The sequence below is a fragment of the Crocodylus siamensis genome, chromosome 1 (genome assembly GCF_052110815.1).
Source record: "Crocodylus siamensis isolate JL-2025a chromosome 1, ASM5211081v1, whole genome shotgun sequence".
In the NCBI taxonomy this organism is placed as follows: domain Eukaryota; kingdom Metazoa; phylum Chordata; order Crocodylia; family Crocodylidae; genus Crocodylus; species Crocodylus siamensis.
Genome location: NC_143395.1, coordinates 283817003 through 283832112, shown reverse-complemented (window position 1 = coordinate 283832112; position 15110 = coordinate 283817003). Strand labels below are relative to the sequence as shown.

The 15110-nt window shown below is 41.3% G+C and overlaps 1 protein-coding gene across 1 annotated transcript in view; it reads right to left on the bottom strand.

Moving 5' to 3' along the window:
• Positions 1-12007, bottom strand: part of PNPLA4 (patatin like domain 4, phospholipase and triacylglycerol lipase) — a 42331-nt gene extending 30324 nt beyond the window's left edge. The window contains exons 1-4 of the mRNA XM_090064042.1: positions 11926-12007; positions 9040-9353; positions 8071-8197; positions 3350-3534 (exon numbers count right to left, since the gene is read on the bottom strand). Coding sequence (XP_089920168.1) covers positions 3350-3534; positions 8071-8197; positions 9040-9198 — 471 coding nt within the window. The 5' untranslated portion in view covers positions 9199-9353; positions 11926-12007. The remainder of the gene's footprint in view (positions 1-3349; positions 3535-8070; positions 8198-9039; positions 9354-11925) is intronic.
• Between the last annotated feature and the right edge of the window lie 3103 nt (positions 12008-15110).

Below are 15110 nucleotides of genomic sequence, written 5' to 3'. Positions count from 1 at the left end.
AAATTCCTCGTAATTATCTTAATCTGCCTAAATAAAAATGGGAGGCAAAAATCATCTTGAGGGGGGGAATATTGTTAGAAATAGAGTATTGTTAGAAATGCACAGCTTGCATCTCGTACCTGATAAGAAAGAAACACTGCCAAGGACTTTTTTCCTTGGCCAGCCTTGCCAGAGTTTTTCTTAAATCGCAGACTCTCCCCCAGCCTTCCTCATGCAGATTACAGAAGCTGGAATTCAACTGACTGTGTCCTTGAAGGGGGGGGTTTAAACTCTTGGTAACCTATAGAACTTTCTGAGCATGCTCAATTAGCTGATGCATATTTACCTCTCCGCCCTGCATACTTAAGTAGTTAATTATAATGTACATGCGATGGATGTAGTAATGTAACCACATGCATGTTTGTATGAAACAGAAATGAGCTATAAAAATTCCTGTTTCTGCACACGTGCCCAGAAGAAAAAAGATAAATACAGCCTGCAAAAATTCCTTAGTGGATTCAAAGTAATCTAAGTTTTTGACTCTGCTCTAACCCTATTTGCAAATACACCTTTTGTACTGCTAAATGTATGTGTGTCTGTGATTTTAGTGGTCTACAAGAAACGGACCGCAATTTTTTGCAACAAAGTGCTCAATCCACGTTTTTGTTTTGTTTTTGTAAAATATCTAAGCGCCTACTGGTACCTTTACATGTCTGAGTACCTTTGTAAAATCTGGCCCCAAGACCTCTAAGTTTCGCTTTCAGCAAATACTCAGGATCCCAAGTCTTTCTGACAATGCTATTTGAAAAATCTCATACTAAAAAGTTATGCAATTACAGCTTTCTTTACTCTCAGCCTCACTCTTCAGTGTCACAAACCCATACAGGTTTCCTTCTTCCTTCCCTTTGTGCTAGGCCACCTGTTCCCTCCCCCACTTCCTTCCCTCCCCGTCCTGTAGCCTGGTCCAGCTCCCACTGCACCAGCCGCGGCTACTGGATTAAGCCCTGGCTGGATCCAGCCCAGAGATGGACCTGGCGCTGCTCATCTGGCCCACAAAAATGTTGGGCACCAGTAGTTCAGAACATTCTTTGTTCAAAGAGCTTTCCTTCAACCTCCCCCCCACCCCCACACACACACTTTTTTTTGTAGTGTTAAGAACAAAAAGGTTAATAGAAATTTCAACATCATTTTAATATTTCAATGAAATACATTTTATCCACTAGGCTAGACTATTTTTGGTTGACATCCATGGGAATGAAGAATTTTGTTCCTTGGACAGCTGCCATAATTTTCTGTGCAACTGAAACAGAATGTCTGAAAGGTTAATTAAGAAAAAGAAATGAAGAAAGTTCAACTAGTTCAGCAAGACTGACCTTTTTTGTCAGGCATGCCACAAATTAAGCCCCATGCCCTCCCCAAGTGCCACTCCAAATCTCCTTCCCTTGCCTGATCCACTGTTCGACTTCCTTCCCCATGTCCTATCTACGCTTTGCTGCCTGCCTCCTCCCTGATCTGCAGTGCACCACACAAAAATGCTGCCTATGCCACTCGTAGCATGCATGCTCCAGGTTGCCCCCCTTTGCCCTGGTTACATAATGATCTCTTTGTTTTCAAGATGTCATGAATCAGAAGTCAGATTTATTGTAATGTGCACCATACTTGAACAGAAGAGTGAAAACCAAAACTTCATTATGTGGAAAAGTCCTTATAAAAATAGGACTGGAAGAAACAAACAAACAAAAAACAACCAACCAACCGTTTCCAAAAAAATCAGGGGAAGCAAAAATGGTTTTACCCTGGGTTGGTAAAAGCTAGTGAGCTATCATATGTAGTAGAAAGCAAGAAGTCAGATGCTTCTGCAAGGTTTAAAAAATTCATGAGGAATGAAATCCCTTTACAAACTGCAAATGTCAAAGTATTTGTTTGGCTTCTATCTATTCTAACCTGAAAAACTAGTCAGATTCAAATACAGGACTCAAAAAATGTACCCAAAGCCTGAAAATTTTTGGATTAAGCCTCTAAGAGGAAAAATGACCTGTACAGCATGCTTACCATGAGCATCACCTCCCTCCCTCCAATTCAATAAAACAACCCATTTGAACTTCTATTTAGCTGAACTTAACTTTGTTTTAACGTTGAAAAAAAAAATCACTTTAGGCAAGTTATGAACCATTAAAAGGTCTTTAATTTTTATCAGATTACTAAAATGAATACTAAAACCCAAGAAATTTCAAATCACTTAAAGAAATGCACCCCAGTGAATGCTCACTTAGGAACACAATTAGAAGGACCTCCTGGGTCCTTATGTATGCCATAATACATAAGTCTGGTATAATTTTGCCAAATGTTTAGTATCATATTTACATTAATGTGTTCAATGCCCTTTGTTTACTAGGTCAACTTTGGGCCACAGAAGAAAGTGTAAAGTGGTTCTAAACAAGCCAAGAGGGTGGTGAAGAACTGCTTCTAAGGAGAGGAATTTTACCAGCAAAAAGCTGGGAAAGGCAGCTGTACTTTTTCCTGTACCAGTTGTTTATGTTTCTAATGCAAGTCTAAACCATGAGTGTTTCTGGGGATAAGACATGCATGGAACATAAAGGAGGTAGAGCACCACACAACACTGCTGTCTGATTCTTTAATCAACAGGGATCCAATTTTCAGATATAAAAGGTAACCTAAAATCCACATTTTCCCATGATTAAAATAAAATGCCACATATATAAATAAAGTGGTGTTTCATTTTAATCATGGAAAAAATGTGGATTTTGGGTACTTTTTATGTCTGAAAATAGGGGATTTTTTTTTTTTAAATCAGGAAAAAACAGGATCCCTGCTAATCAGATACATTAGAGATAAAAGCTCTGAGTCCTACAGCTTGGAAAAGAGGATATTATCAAGGCTTACAGATGCACATGTTCCTTCCCTTATTTGACTGGTATGGTTTATATTCCTTGTACTTCCTCTTTAAAAACAAGTAGGAATATATACTTACAATATTTAGTAACAGCAATTAGCCTTAAGAAAAAAAAGTGACTATTCCTTTTTAAAGCAAACTTTAAGTTATCATAAAAAAAAAAAATCAAGTGTCCATATATTTTCTATCTTCATAAACTCTCAACTAGAAGGGAGCGCATACACATGTTTAAGGTATAGTTATATCGTTATAGACTTCAACAAACATCCATTCATACACAACTTTACATCGTATTACATTCAAGCAAGTGTATATTTTGCTGTAAACATTCACAAGTTGTATACAGAATACACATGCACACATTTGTTAAGGAAAGCAAAGGGTTTTAAAAACTGCTCCTACAAGAAAACTGAAAGGTACCAGTAAATATAAAGATGTCCTAAATCTATCAGTTACCTCTATTTTTTCCGGTGCTGTTAACAGAACTGTGGCAACCAGTGATCCTGCAGAAGCTCCTGCAAAAGCCTTCACAACCTTCAGTAACTTCTCACCATGCCTGTAAAAAGCAGCTGCTGCCCCCAAGTGGTATATACCCAGAAACCCACAAGCTGCAAATGATAGATTGAGATGTTTCATTTTTTCTGTGGAAATAAAATTTTGCAAGCAGGAACAGATCAATTAAGTGTTTACTTTTTCTGCATAATACCTACATAAGAAACCCCAGGAAAAAAGGCTTAATTAAAGGACAAAGAAGTTGTAGCTGTTCAGAAGCTCTAAGCCTCAGAGCACCTGTGTTTAAAAATGGTTACCTGAGTTACACATCATTTTATTCCTGTTGTTCTACCTGGAAATATATTTTGTCTGTAGAACATTGGTTTAGGTAAACTTTCTTATACTGTTAATTTAAAAAGGCTTAATATTGTGTAGCCAGGAGAGACATTTTGCCATATTTTACTTCCCATCCACAGAAAACTTAATAGATGCAAACATATACACCACAGAAACAATGATTCTGGGCATTTTCCAGAACCATATGAAGCATACATACAATTTCTAAACCATCTTAGGCACAAACCTGGAGCAAAATTAATTACAAGTGCTGAAATTTACTATATATTTCCCAGTGTTGAACCTAAAATAGTACTATTTAGAAAAAAAAGTATTTCATTATTAGAACTGATACAACTTAAAAATGTTAATGTCAGTATCCAACCATTCTGAGAAATTTATACAAAGGTCATTTGTTTTTAAGAGAAAGAACGTAACAGCTATAGACACTTCTATGAAAAAGCAAAAGCGAGAGAAAGCATTGTAGATAAGTAAATGCAAGCCACTGTACATATTCTAAAGGAGTTATTAGTTTTAGATTATTTTTTTTTTTAAAACAGAATTTGTGGAAGCTATGTTTTTAGCTTCCTTCTCATGGGCAAACATTACACTACCTTGAATTTATGTGCAGTTAGGGCAGAAATTCTCAACCAGCGTGTTGTGGTACCCTGGGATGCCAGGAATTCATTTCAAAGGTGCTGCAGTGCTGGGCAATATCAGCACTGTTAGGCAGGCAAACACCCATGCATGATTAACAAGTTAAAGAAATTTCAAAGAGGAGGACATAGTGTCAAAAGCATGCTGATCTGTCGTAGTCTAAGCTCTTTGCAACACAAGAATTGCTCTATTTCCATAGTAAAAAAATGAGGCATAAGAGCTGGCATCTTCCAAGGGATGCCTCGAGTCTAATGAGGCTAACCAAGCGAGTTAGTGGAATGATGGTAAAGCAGGATCTCTCATATTAATTTTATTTCAGTTTAGCTCCACCCCTCTTTTCAACCAGACTTCAGATAGTTAGAGGCTGCTATTAAATTCCCCTCTGTCTTCTAGTCTGCAGAATAAATAAGCCCAGTTCCCTCAGCCTCTCCTCATAAGTCATACCTCAGCCTCTTCACCATTTTCACTGTCCTCTGTTGGACTCTGTCCAACTTGTCCGCAACCTTTATGTAGCGGGGGGGCCAAACTGGACACCGTACTGACGTGGCCTCACCAGTACAGAATAGAAGGAAATAGTTACTAACTTGAATCTGCTGGCAATGCTCCTACTAATGCAGCCTAGTATGAAGGTAGCCTTCTTGGTTAGGGACAGAAATTACACATAAACTGGTTTAAGAGATCAGAAACTGGTTTAAACCTATAACAGAACAGATGTTCAGTGCACATAAACCAGTTTCAAAATGACTGAAACTGCCTAGCTGGTTCATGTAATGTCTGTCCCAGACCCCTTCCTGGTTCAACTTAAAACCAGAGTCCCCCAGCATCCAGGCATGCTCTCTTGTCTGGGCTGTCTGCTCCAGTGGAGCAGGGCTGACCCTGCCTGTCTGCTCCTCAGCCCAGCAGAAACAAGCAGGGCCTGCGGTCTGGCCAGAGAAGGGTTTAATTCCTCCCTCCCTATCCCACTGGCAGGGACTTAAGCTGGTTCTGCCAGGCCCTTCCCCACTGCTGCTGCAGTGGTGGGCTGGTAGGGCCCCTGAGACAGAGGGATTATTCTTTTCTCTTCCCCACTGTCACTGGAGAACCGCAGCCAGGTCTGCCGGTCCTGACCACCACTGCTCACTCCTTGCGCAGGACAACTGGTGGAATAAGGGCCCTAATGAGGGGACAGGGCCCTTAATGGGGGCAGATGCCCATCATAGTGTCAGGGAGTGAAAGCTCCTTCCCAGTGGGGGAGCTGCACTGCAGGGCTAGATGCCTCCCCTAGCACCATTGCTGCAGCTCTGCATACCCCACAGCGTGCTCCCTCTCACCCACCAGGAAGGGGCTTGAGCTCCCCAACACTATAACAGGGGCTGCTGCCCCCATCCAGGGCTCTGCTGCCTTGCTGCTGCAGCGGCCGAGGTGGGGGCACGGCCAGACACTGCATAGCAGGAACCCTTGGGCAGGGGCTAGGGAACAGGATTATTCCCCCCCTCTCTCTGGCATCTGGCAGAAGGGGCAGGAGTGGGCTTATCCCGCCGCTTGTCCTGCACATGGAGTGAGTGTCAGCAGTTGTGATGGGCAGATCCCACTAGCCTCTGCCTCAGGGGCTATGTCCTGCCATTGCAGTAGTGAGGGGGGAGTGCCAGGCAAATCCCAGCTTGGTTCCCTGCTAGTGGGACAAGGAGGGGGGAAACCCCTCCGGCCAGTTTATGCCAGGCTACTGCTGGGGCCTGGCCATGCCCCCTGTTCCCCCTGCTTTCTGCAGTCAAGGGCCTGCTCTAGCACCCCCCAGCTTCTGGCCTGAGGCACTTCAGGAATGTGCTTGAATTTCATGAATGATATAATGTTCACTTCCAAATTGGTCCAACTTATTGGCCACTGTAGTCCCCAGGTCCTCTTTCAATAAACCTATTTATGGCAATGTACTTAACCCCATATGTATATATTTTTAACGATTTTTTGATTACCTCAAGAAGAAAGCTTAGCAGATGGCACCTACGCTGTATTAGACTCCTGAAGAGCTCCAACTGATCGGAGAAACTGCAGTAAAAGCGCTTTGTAGTAAAAGCCATATCAAACAACTGAATAGCTCATCCTTAATATGGCAACCTGCTGTGAATTAAGCAAGTTGCAAACCACCCAGATAGATTGGGTTCTACCATATAAAAGACTTGATTAATAAAATTCCTTACAACCTGGGGAAAAAATAACTTACCCAATCGCTATTTTAGCCAATTTTAATAACTTAAAATGTAAAGCGAGTAACAATACAGACTTTATGAATAAAAATATATAAAGAGAATCATTATTAAGCGTACCAGATATTGCTAAAGGCAAATGTTTAATATTAGCACATTGATTATTAGGTACTGTCTGCTGCACAAATTATTTTCCACTGTAATTTAGAATTTATGTTGAGTAAGGCTGTGAAAGGAAGGGATATAAATGTACAAGCCTCACTACAAGTAAGTTCATAACTTTCCAAGGATTGTAAAAATCTATCAATTAAATTAGCATCAAGAAATCAAGTAGCAGTCGTCATTCGAGAATCTGCTTCTAGTTTCTCATTAAAAACAGAAAATCCCAAAGGATGGACTACACTAAATGTAGAGAAATGGATTCAAAGCCTACTTATGTCAGATTTCCTTGATTTCACTGAGCTCTGGCTTGGGGCCAAGGAGATTTCAGGCTTCATTTCCCAAACATTAGGTGCTACCACACATGTTAAATAGGCTCAGAATGACAGAATAAACATTTGTTGTCCAACTTCTTCAGAATCATCCCCACATCTCCTCCATCCCAAGAGACTACGGAAATACTACTAATGGAATCAATTTAATTGTAAAAATACCATACTTGAAAAATTAATTTAGAATTTAAAAAGGGACAGAATGGGGCCAATTAATTATAACAGTAAATTATATTATATTACTTATTAGGATTACCATATTTACAGTTCCAAAGAAAAAGAGGACACTGGGAGGGAGGGGGAGGATGAGGGGAGGGAAGGTGCACCCCTCACTCCAGACCAGCAGCCTCCTGGCACTGCCAATGTCCCGCACTCCTGAACCATAGCCCCGCCCCATTTTCCGGTGCCCCTCCCTCCCCACCTAGTCCCTGTGCCGTGCCAGTTCCCCTCACTCCCAACCCATGGTCCCCCCACTCACTCAGGCCATGCTGGCGCCCCTCATGCCCAACCTACAGCCCCCTGGCACTGCCAGTGCTCTGCACTCCCAATCTGCAGCCCTCTACCCTTCTTGGTGCCCCTCACTCCCCAAGCCACAGCCACCAGCTTCCCCCAGCCCTGCCAGAGGGGTCCCTCAGTTGCCCCCATCCCAACCAGGCCACAGCATGGTGGTTCCAGCTTGTACGCAAGGCGGCAGAGTAACTCTGGCCCTGGCGCGGACTGAAGGGAGGAAAAGGGGAGGCCTGTCTGGGAAAATCTGGATGTATAGCATATATTAGTTACATCCAGGTTCTCCCGTGTTAAATTTTATTTCTTTAAGCTGTCATTTTCCTGATTTTTACCCTTTTCACCTCTTCATAATTTCTATGCTCTTAAAATAACTGTTAAAAACTACAAAAACAGTAAGCAGTAAGAGTGATTACTGTCAACTTTTTACAGAACTAATCTGTTTGCAAAACACATGAATCCATATTAGAATAAGACAAGAAATAAAAGATACCCAGAGTCTAAAAAAAGGAAATACCTTTCAGTATATGTTGTTTTTCATCACATTGTTCCTTGGGACCCTTTCCAGATGCTATTTTAACTCCCTCTGCATTAACAGTTGCTATCATGTCCATTATCATCTGCTCATCCTTTCCCCAGAAAATCTATATCCATAGAATCAAGAGTTAATCTTTTGAAGGAAGAACAAAGGAAATGGGTTCAGGAAAACATTAACTTATTTTTTGCTGAAATACTTTGAACAAGAATCTGAACAGGATGTAACTGAATCTTTTGTAATTTGCTGAAGACATTTTGTTTAGAAAGAAAAAGAAAAGTTCCACATCGTGTACGTTTGCAGGCGCTTAGCAGGTTCAAGTATTATATTATTGAATGCTAGTTTACCAATACATTGCTTGCTTTTAAAAATGTATATTATTCTGAATTAGGTGCCTAAACCCAGGGGCTGAATTGTAAAATTTAAACTGCCATTTCCCTCTACCCTGGATTTCATCTATTTGGAGATCTGTTCTGCTCCGATCCTGCCTTACTTACTAGTCTTCACCTTTTTTTCTACTGCATGTTTCATACCCACATACACTGAAGAAATTTTTTAGTATATCACTTTAAAATGAGTTCTTAAGAGAGCATTATCTAGTTAGTCGTCCACTAGTGATCAAGTACACTGTACATCTATTTTTACTTTAAGAGGAAAAAAAACCCCTTCAAACTGCAAGATGTGGGGAAAACCAATGTCTTCTCTTACCTCCCTTCCCTATTCTTTCAGTCATTTTACTAAATTAGTGTCAAAATCAGCAATTCAGGTTTTTACTCATATAGGTGATCCTCAATTCAATTCAGGTTTTTACTCATATAGGTGATCCTCAATTCAAGATTGCAGCCAAATGGTCAAACTTGGGACTGTAAGTTCTAAAGCAACTGGTCTCTGGGTGGAAGAGCAACATCCATGCCTATAGCACTATAGAAAGAATAAAAAAAAGATACTTACACTACATGTGGATTTAAAACGTATGGTTTTTAGACTGCTGTAGTTCAAAACACCAGTCCGAAACTGCTGACATTTTAGAAGTATGCAGCCATGAAGTCTACCTTCTTTCAATTTAATCCATTGCCTTTGAGTATTACATATTCTTTTAGTGGCCCACATCCTCTGCAAAGCAGCTTGTATTTCCAGATGATACAGAACTTAAAATGAATGTATTTGGAGCAGGGTCATCTTACTGCCACAGACATACGAATTACTTTGCTGTTATACATGGATCATAAGGCACACTTCCTACCATCCAATAACAAACCGCACACCTAGTTAAAAACATTAAAAAAGATACAAATTAAGTGATCAAAATATAGTTCCACAGTAAGGCCCTAATTCTGCAATGACATCCATATTTCTTTGGGATTATATTAATACTTGTAGAAATATTTACTCCAGAAATGAAGCACCTATAGGGAATAGCAAGGAAATTTCAACTGGCTCTCTAGTTTCTCTGGCTCCTAAACTGCCATGAGCTGATCAGTATTTTTATATACCTTCATAAACTCACTGCTTTATGCTTAAGTCCATAAAGTTCATGCTACAAACTAACCAGGGCCAAGCAAAACTTAAAAACAGAAAAGCACAAGAAAAGCTCATTATAGCTAAGGCAAAATCTGGTTAGTCACTGGGATACATTATCAATATGGTGTTACTAGTTAACTAAAGCCAATCCAGCTGATTAACAGATGACATATTAGCCAAAGTCTTTGTTTAGTAGTCATCTCCAGATGTATAAACATAATACTAACAGTCATATTAGAATTCATGCATTACTTGTCAGCTTAAAAAGGTACCTCCTGTAGAATCTGTCAAGCCATCTAAAGATCACAGAACCATAGAAAATTAGGGTTGGAAGGGGCCTCAGGAGGTCATCTAGTCTAATCCTCTCCTCAAAGCACATCCCTACACCCCAGCCAAGGCTTTGTCTAGCCATGTCTTAAAAACCTCTGAGGATGACAATTCTACCACCACTCTGGATAACCTGTTTCAGTGCTTCACCACCCTAATACCCAACTTAAACCTCCCTTGCTGCTACTTGAGACCACTGCTCCTGGTTCTGTCTTTTGCCACCACTGAGAACAGAAAGCAGCTTAAGCAGCCTTTCTGGCCCACCTAAACATAGATGAAACAGTTGATCATTTGCAAGAGTTATCTTCTATTCTGGTGATGAGCTTATCCAAAAGTGAAAAGCAAAAATCTCTGCTTATTTCACTTCTTCATAACCACATTATTCTTACATGGCAAGCAAGCACTCTGACTTTTTTGTAGCAAAACACTGTATTTTAAGATTTTATCAGCACGGTCAACAATTTAGAATGCATACAAGACCTCTGCCTGCAAACTATAATACATTGTTTCTAAATGTTAAAAATCATTTTCATTGTTTCAATGTGGCATTTAAAATATATTTTACAAGAAGTTTAAAATAGCTTGGCTTCCTGGTATCACAGACAAAGCAAGGCACGCATCTGAAAGCTTTTCTAACTTCATCCCATTGATAATTGGTCCAACCAAAGATATCACTCTAAGAAATTCTTGCTTGTCACCCAATTTCTGGACTGCAGCACTTACACAAAATTTACCTTTAAACACTTAAAATACAATTTTAACTAGGGGGGAAAAAAGGGCGCCAATCCTGCAAACCTCCATTTGCTGAGCTTCTTTCCACCAGTAGTCCCACTGACTTGAACTCAATGTTCACATGCAGACTATTCATGTAATCTGAGCCTAAATCAGGAATTTGCAAGACAGTGGTGTGTTAGGTCCCTGCTACACATGACATCTATAAGATGATTGGTTAATCGTGCAATACATTTTGACCATCCACACGTGCATAGTAATAATCACACAATTAACTGGTTAATCACACAAAAAATGCAGATCAGCCACTTATGCAAGGTGCTTATCACGTGTTAAAAATGACTATCCAATCAAGAGGCAGCCATCTATAAAGTTAGTGCTTGAAAAATGTGTAAGAAGAATTTTTCCAACTGAGTTGATTTAGTAAAAGATACCGGATTTACCTGTCTGCCTATGTCCTCAGACTAACACGGCTACAACTTACACCCCTGAAAAGAAGTGTAACAACTGTATATCTGGTTTCTATCCAGCTTTAATTTGAACATGTAGCAGGGTTCCTACGCACAGACATTTTCAGAGCTACCCAGTAATTAGCGGGTCCGTCTACATGAGATGCTGATTGCACAGTAGCCAAAAAATCCTGCGCAGTAGCATGGCACAGCGCAGACAGTGCCAACACACTACTGTGCAGTATTAAGCTACTACTTTAAGTAGTGTAACTTAAAGGATGCTTGCTAGTGCTACTAGACAGTAACTCTGGTTACTGTCCATTTATTTAGTACTAAATAAATGTTCAGTAACAACTGCACCATAGTGTCTTGTGTAGACGCGCCCAATCAGTGATAAATACAGCCCCAGACTATGGGCATGATCCAGCCTTACTGAAAAGGCCCTTCTGGCACAGCTACCAGGTTAGGGACATTTAGTCTGGGTGGCAGCAGCTGGAAGCCCCCCATAGCCAGGGGGCTGGGGCAGGGGAATGCGCCCCTACCCCCTCTGTCTGTGAGAGCCCCCGTGAAGAGCAGAGGACAGCAGCACAAAGCAGAGGCGCTAACACCGACCCCTACCAAGCAGAGAGGGGGAAAGGGTGGGTTGCTAAGAGACCGCGCAGGCTGTTTGTAACGGCCGGGGCCTTCCCTGAGCAGGCGCACTCCCTCCTCCCTCCGCGTGACACGGCGCTTCTAATGGTGGGAGGGGTCGTCTCCCGCCAACAGTCGTCCCCGCCCCACAGGCTGAGCCCCCGGGCTTGCGATGTACCTAGTGTTCTAGGATTTCGAGTAGAGGCACCTCCCGCCTCTGCCCGAAACCCCGCGAGATCCCGAGTGTGTGCGCACGCGCGCGCGCGCGGGGACAGTTGTAACCGGCAGCAGTGGAAAGCTGAACGCGGAGCAGGGTGGTGTTCCCCGCTGCGTGTGCACATGCGCAGTGACAAGAGTTCCTTTGCCTGCCCTGGCACCCAGGAAAGACGGGTCTGTCGACACGGGTCTTGAAGCACAGTCTCCTTTCCCTCCAGTTGTACCACTTGGGAACGTCCTTATCAGGGATCCAGGTTTTCTCCGGTTTTAAAAAAAATCCCCAATTTTGGAGTTAAAAGTAGTAACCCAAAATCTCCATTTTCCCATGATCAACATGAAACACCACTATACATACATTATGCACTAGGCGTTTCATGTTGATCATGGGAAAATGGGGATTTGTGGTTACTTTTTTTAACTTGAAAATTGGGGATTTTTTTTAATCAGAGAAAAATGTAGGATCCCTGGATTATCTTTCTTACTATAAGCAGAAATCTGTCCTTACCTAGGGTTCCCTTGTAATCCACTTGCCATTTTGGAGGTAAAGAGATTTTTGACTTTATTTGGGGCCAGGTGCTTGCTTCAAATGAACTTACTTGGGCAGGAAAAATCTGGATGGCATCTTTCTTCCGCCCCACCCCATTGAATAAAGTCTGCCATTGACCCTCCACATTGTCATTTGACCCCGGTTATAAGAGGGGGCGATACAGGCTGCCATGTTGTGCCATATTTAATTCGATTTCCAGGGTGAAATTCTAACATGGCATTACTGCTTTGCGTTGGTGTTCCTCACCAACACAGTGCCTTGCGCCATGTAGATGTGATCTCTCGGAATAAGGGCCACATTCAACAAAGGACTTGAACAAGCTTCAGGCTCCAAAGTTCAAAACTGTGATGCCAACAGAAGTCCCTAACTCACCAGACACGTCCCTATTTGGCCTGAAAGGTGACAACAGAAACAGGTCTGCCTCAACAGAAGCAAATCTGTTCCCATAGCACTACGTGAAAAAAGGCCCCTTGTGCTTAAAGGTTGTCCAACATCTCTCCAGCAACATCTCTCCAGCTGGTCCAATAAAAGACATTGCAAAAACCCCTTGCCTCACTACATGCAGACTAATTCGTTTTGCATCTTACAAAATGTTTGGGAAGGGGATTTGGCTGAGTCAGGACCAATTTTGCTAATTTGTGACAAAACTAGTATTTCAGGAGGGATCACGCAATGGGCCTGAAGTCAGGACTTTGGAGGTATCACACAATGGCCCTGAAGTCAGGACTGTTTCAGAAAATTAAGAATCATTTTACCGAGAAAGGGGTAGACCTAAGTTCTGGGGTCTACTTCCAGCATGACATTTAAAAGTTACTGGATAAAACCAAACAAAGGAAATAATCTCCCTGAAATAGTAAGCTACAAAGTCACTGTTTCAGGGCTGAAACTGTACATTGAATAGCAGCTATGTCTCCTCTCCGACTTGCGTGTGAAGGTTTAAGGCTACTGGAGCCAATCAATGGATTACATGCGTGTGGGTGAGGGTAGAAATTAACTCCACCACTGAAACTTCAATAACATTTTTACTGCAGCTTGAACCAAAGGCCATGTCAGATATGTGAGGCAGATCAGAAGTGGGCTGTCATAGTTTTGCCAGCTTTCCTCACTGAATTCAGTAGTGGGAAGACTACTGCAAATGGTGGCTTTTACTTTTTGGATGTTTTTTAAATTACATTTTATCCTTGTTCAGCCTCACACATGCTAACTTCAATGGCAAATATATGTATAACTACATCATTTATGAGCTAGCCCTGCAAACTCATCTGACTTGATGAAAAAAGTCTTGGATCTGAAAGTTTATTTAACTCCAGTTTAACTGCACAGTTGATCCAATACAACCTCTCCCCCTAAGAAATTCTTGGCTGTCGCATTTCAATATATATTACTTTATGGATTGTTCATGCTGAAACTAATGAGCTGGCATAATTTTTTTTTCATGTGATGACTTGTATGTCATGTCAGTTTTTAAGTTAAAATGATGTTTGAGGGGAAAGGGAATTTAATTATCAGAACACATTTGTTCTAAGTGGAATAAAGAGTGCTTATTTAAGAAGGAAGAATTTAGAAGCATTTAAGAAAAATCTGGTTCATGAGTCAGACTTACTTTTATACAAGCAACAAAGACAGAGATCTAAAGCTGTCATTAAGTTACATCCCTTTCTGGGAACAATAAACCATCATAGTTGTGTATCTGCTGTAGACATTGTTGTTTGAGACTAAGAAAAGAGTTTTATTTTGTTGTTGGGGTTTTTGTTTGTGGTTTTTTTTTCTTCCCTACAATTCTGGCATTATAACTGGAATTAAATACTTGTTTGCTATGTTCTTCCCTAAGTGCAGCTTTATCAGTAAGATGCTATGATTGCAAACATCAGGTGTGATTGATCACAGTATAATTCCAATGCAAATCCATTGTTTTTAGTAAAGTTCATCAGAAGACTTACACTAGGGCTGCCTATACACATCCTTCCCACATCTTAGTGTCGTCTTGGTGTTCTAATTAGAACATGCTGGAGTGGATTTGATTAATTGAGTCTGTTCCATGTTCTATTAGAATGCTGCTGCATTGCTGCAGCGTCATGTGAATAAAGCCCCTACATATTTTAATATGACCAGGGGGCTCTTTAACTAAACCTTGTCAAGTGAAGTTTAGATACAGCATCCTGAAGGCATTTTTAAATGTACAGGGACTTAATACATATGATGGTCAAGCATTTTAATTAGAGCGGCTGCGCAGGAACTGCTCTAATTAAAGCACCCCCACCCACCAGCCTCCAAGCAAATATATAGGCAGCCTAGCTTACTAACTTCAGTTGTGCCTTTTGATATACTGTGAGGAAAGACAAAGAGGACAGGTGGGAGGGAAGGCCTGGGGCTACAGCACCCACTTGCTAAAATCCAAGATAAGGGGCTTCCCCCCCGCCACTCTATGTGGAAGAGGTTGGGGGGATGCATCTTGGATTCAAGTAAATATGGTATTTGTTTCTTTTGAAATCAATGGATTGTTAATGGAAGAAGAGAATCAGATTCTGGCCCTAAAACTGTAGATGCTTTGACAACTTACCTGATACTGGTGAGACCTGACTCAAAGGCCATTCAAATAC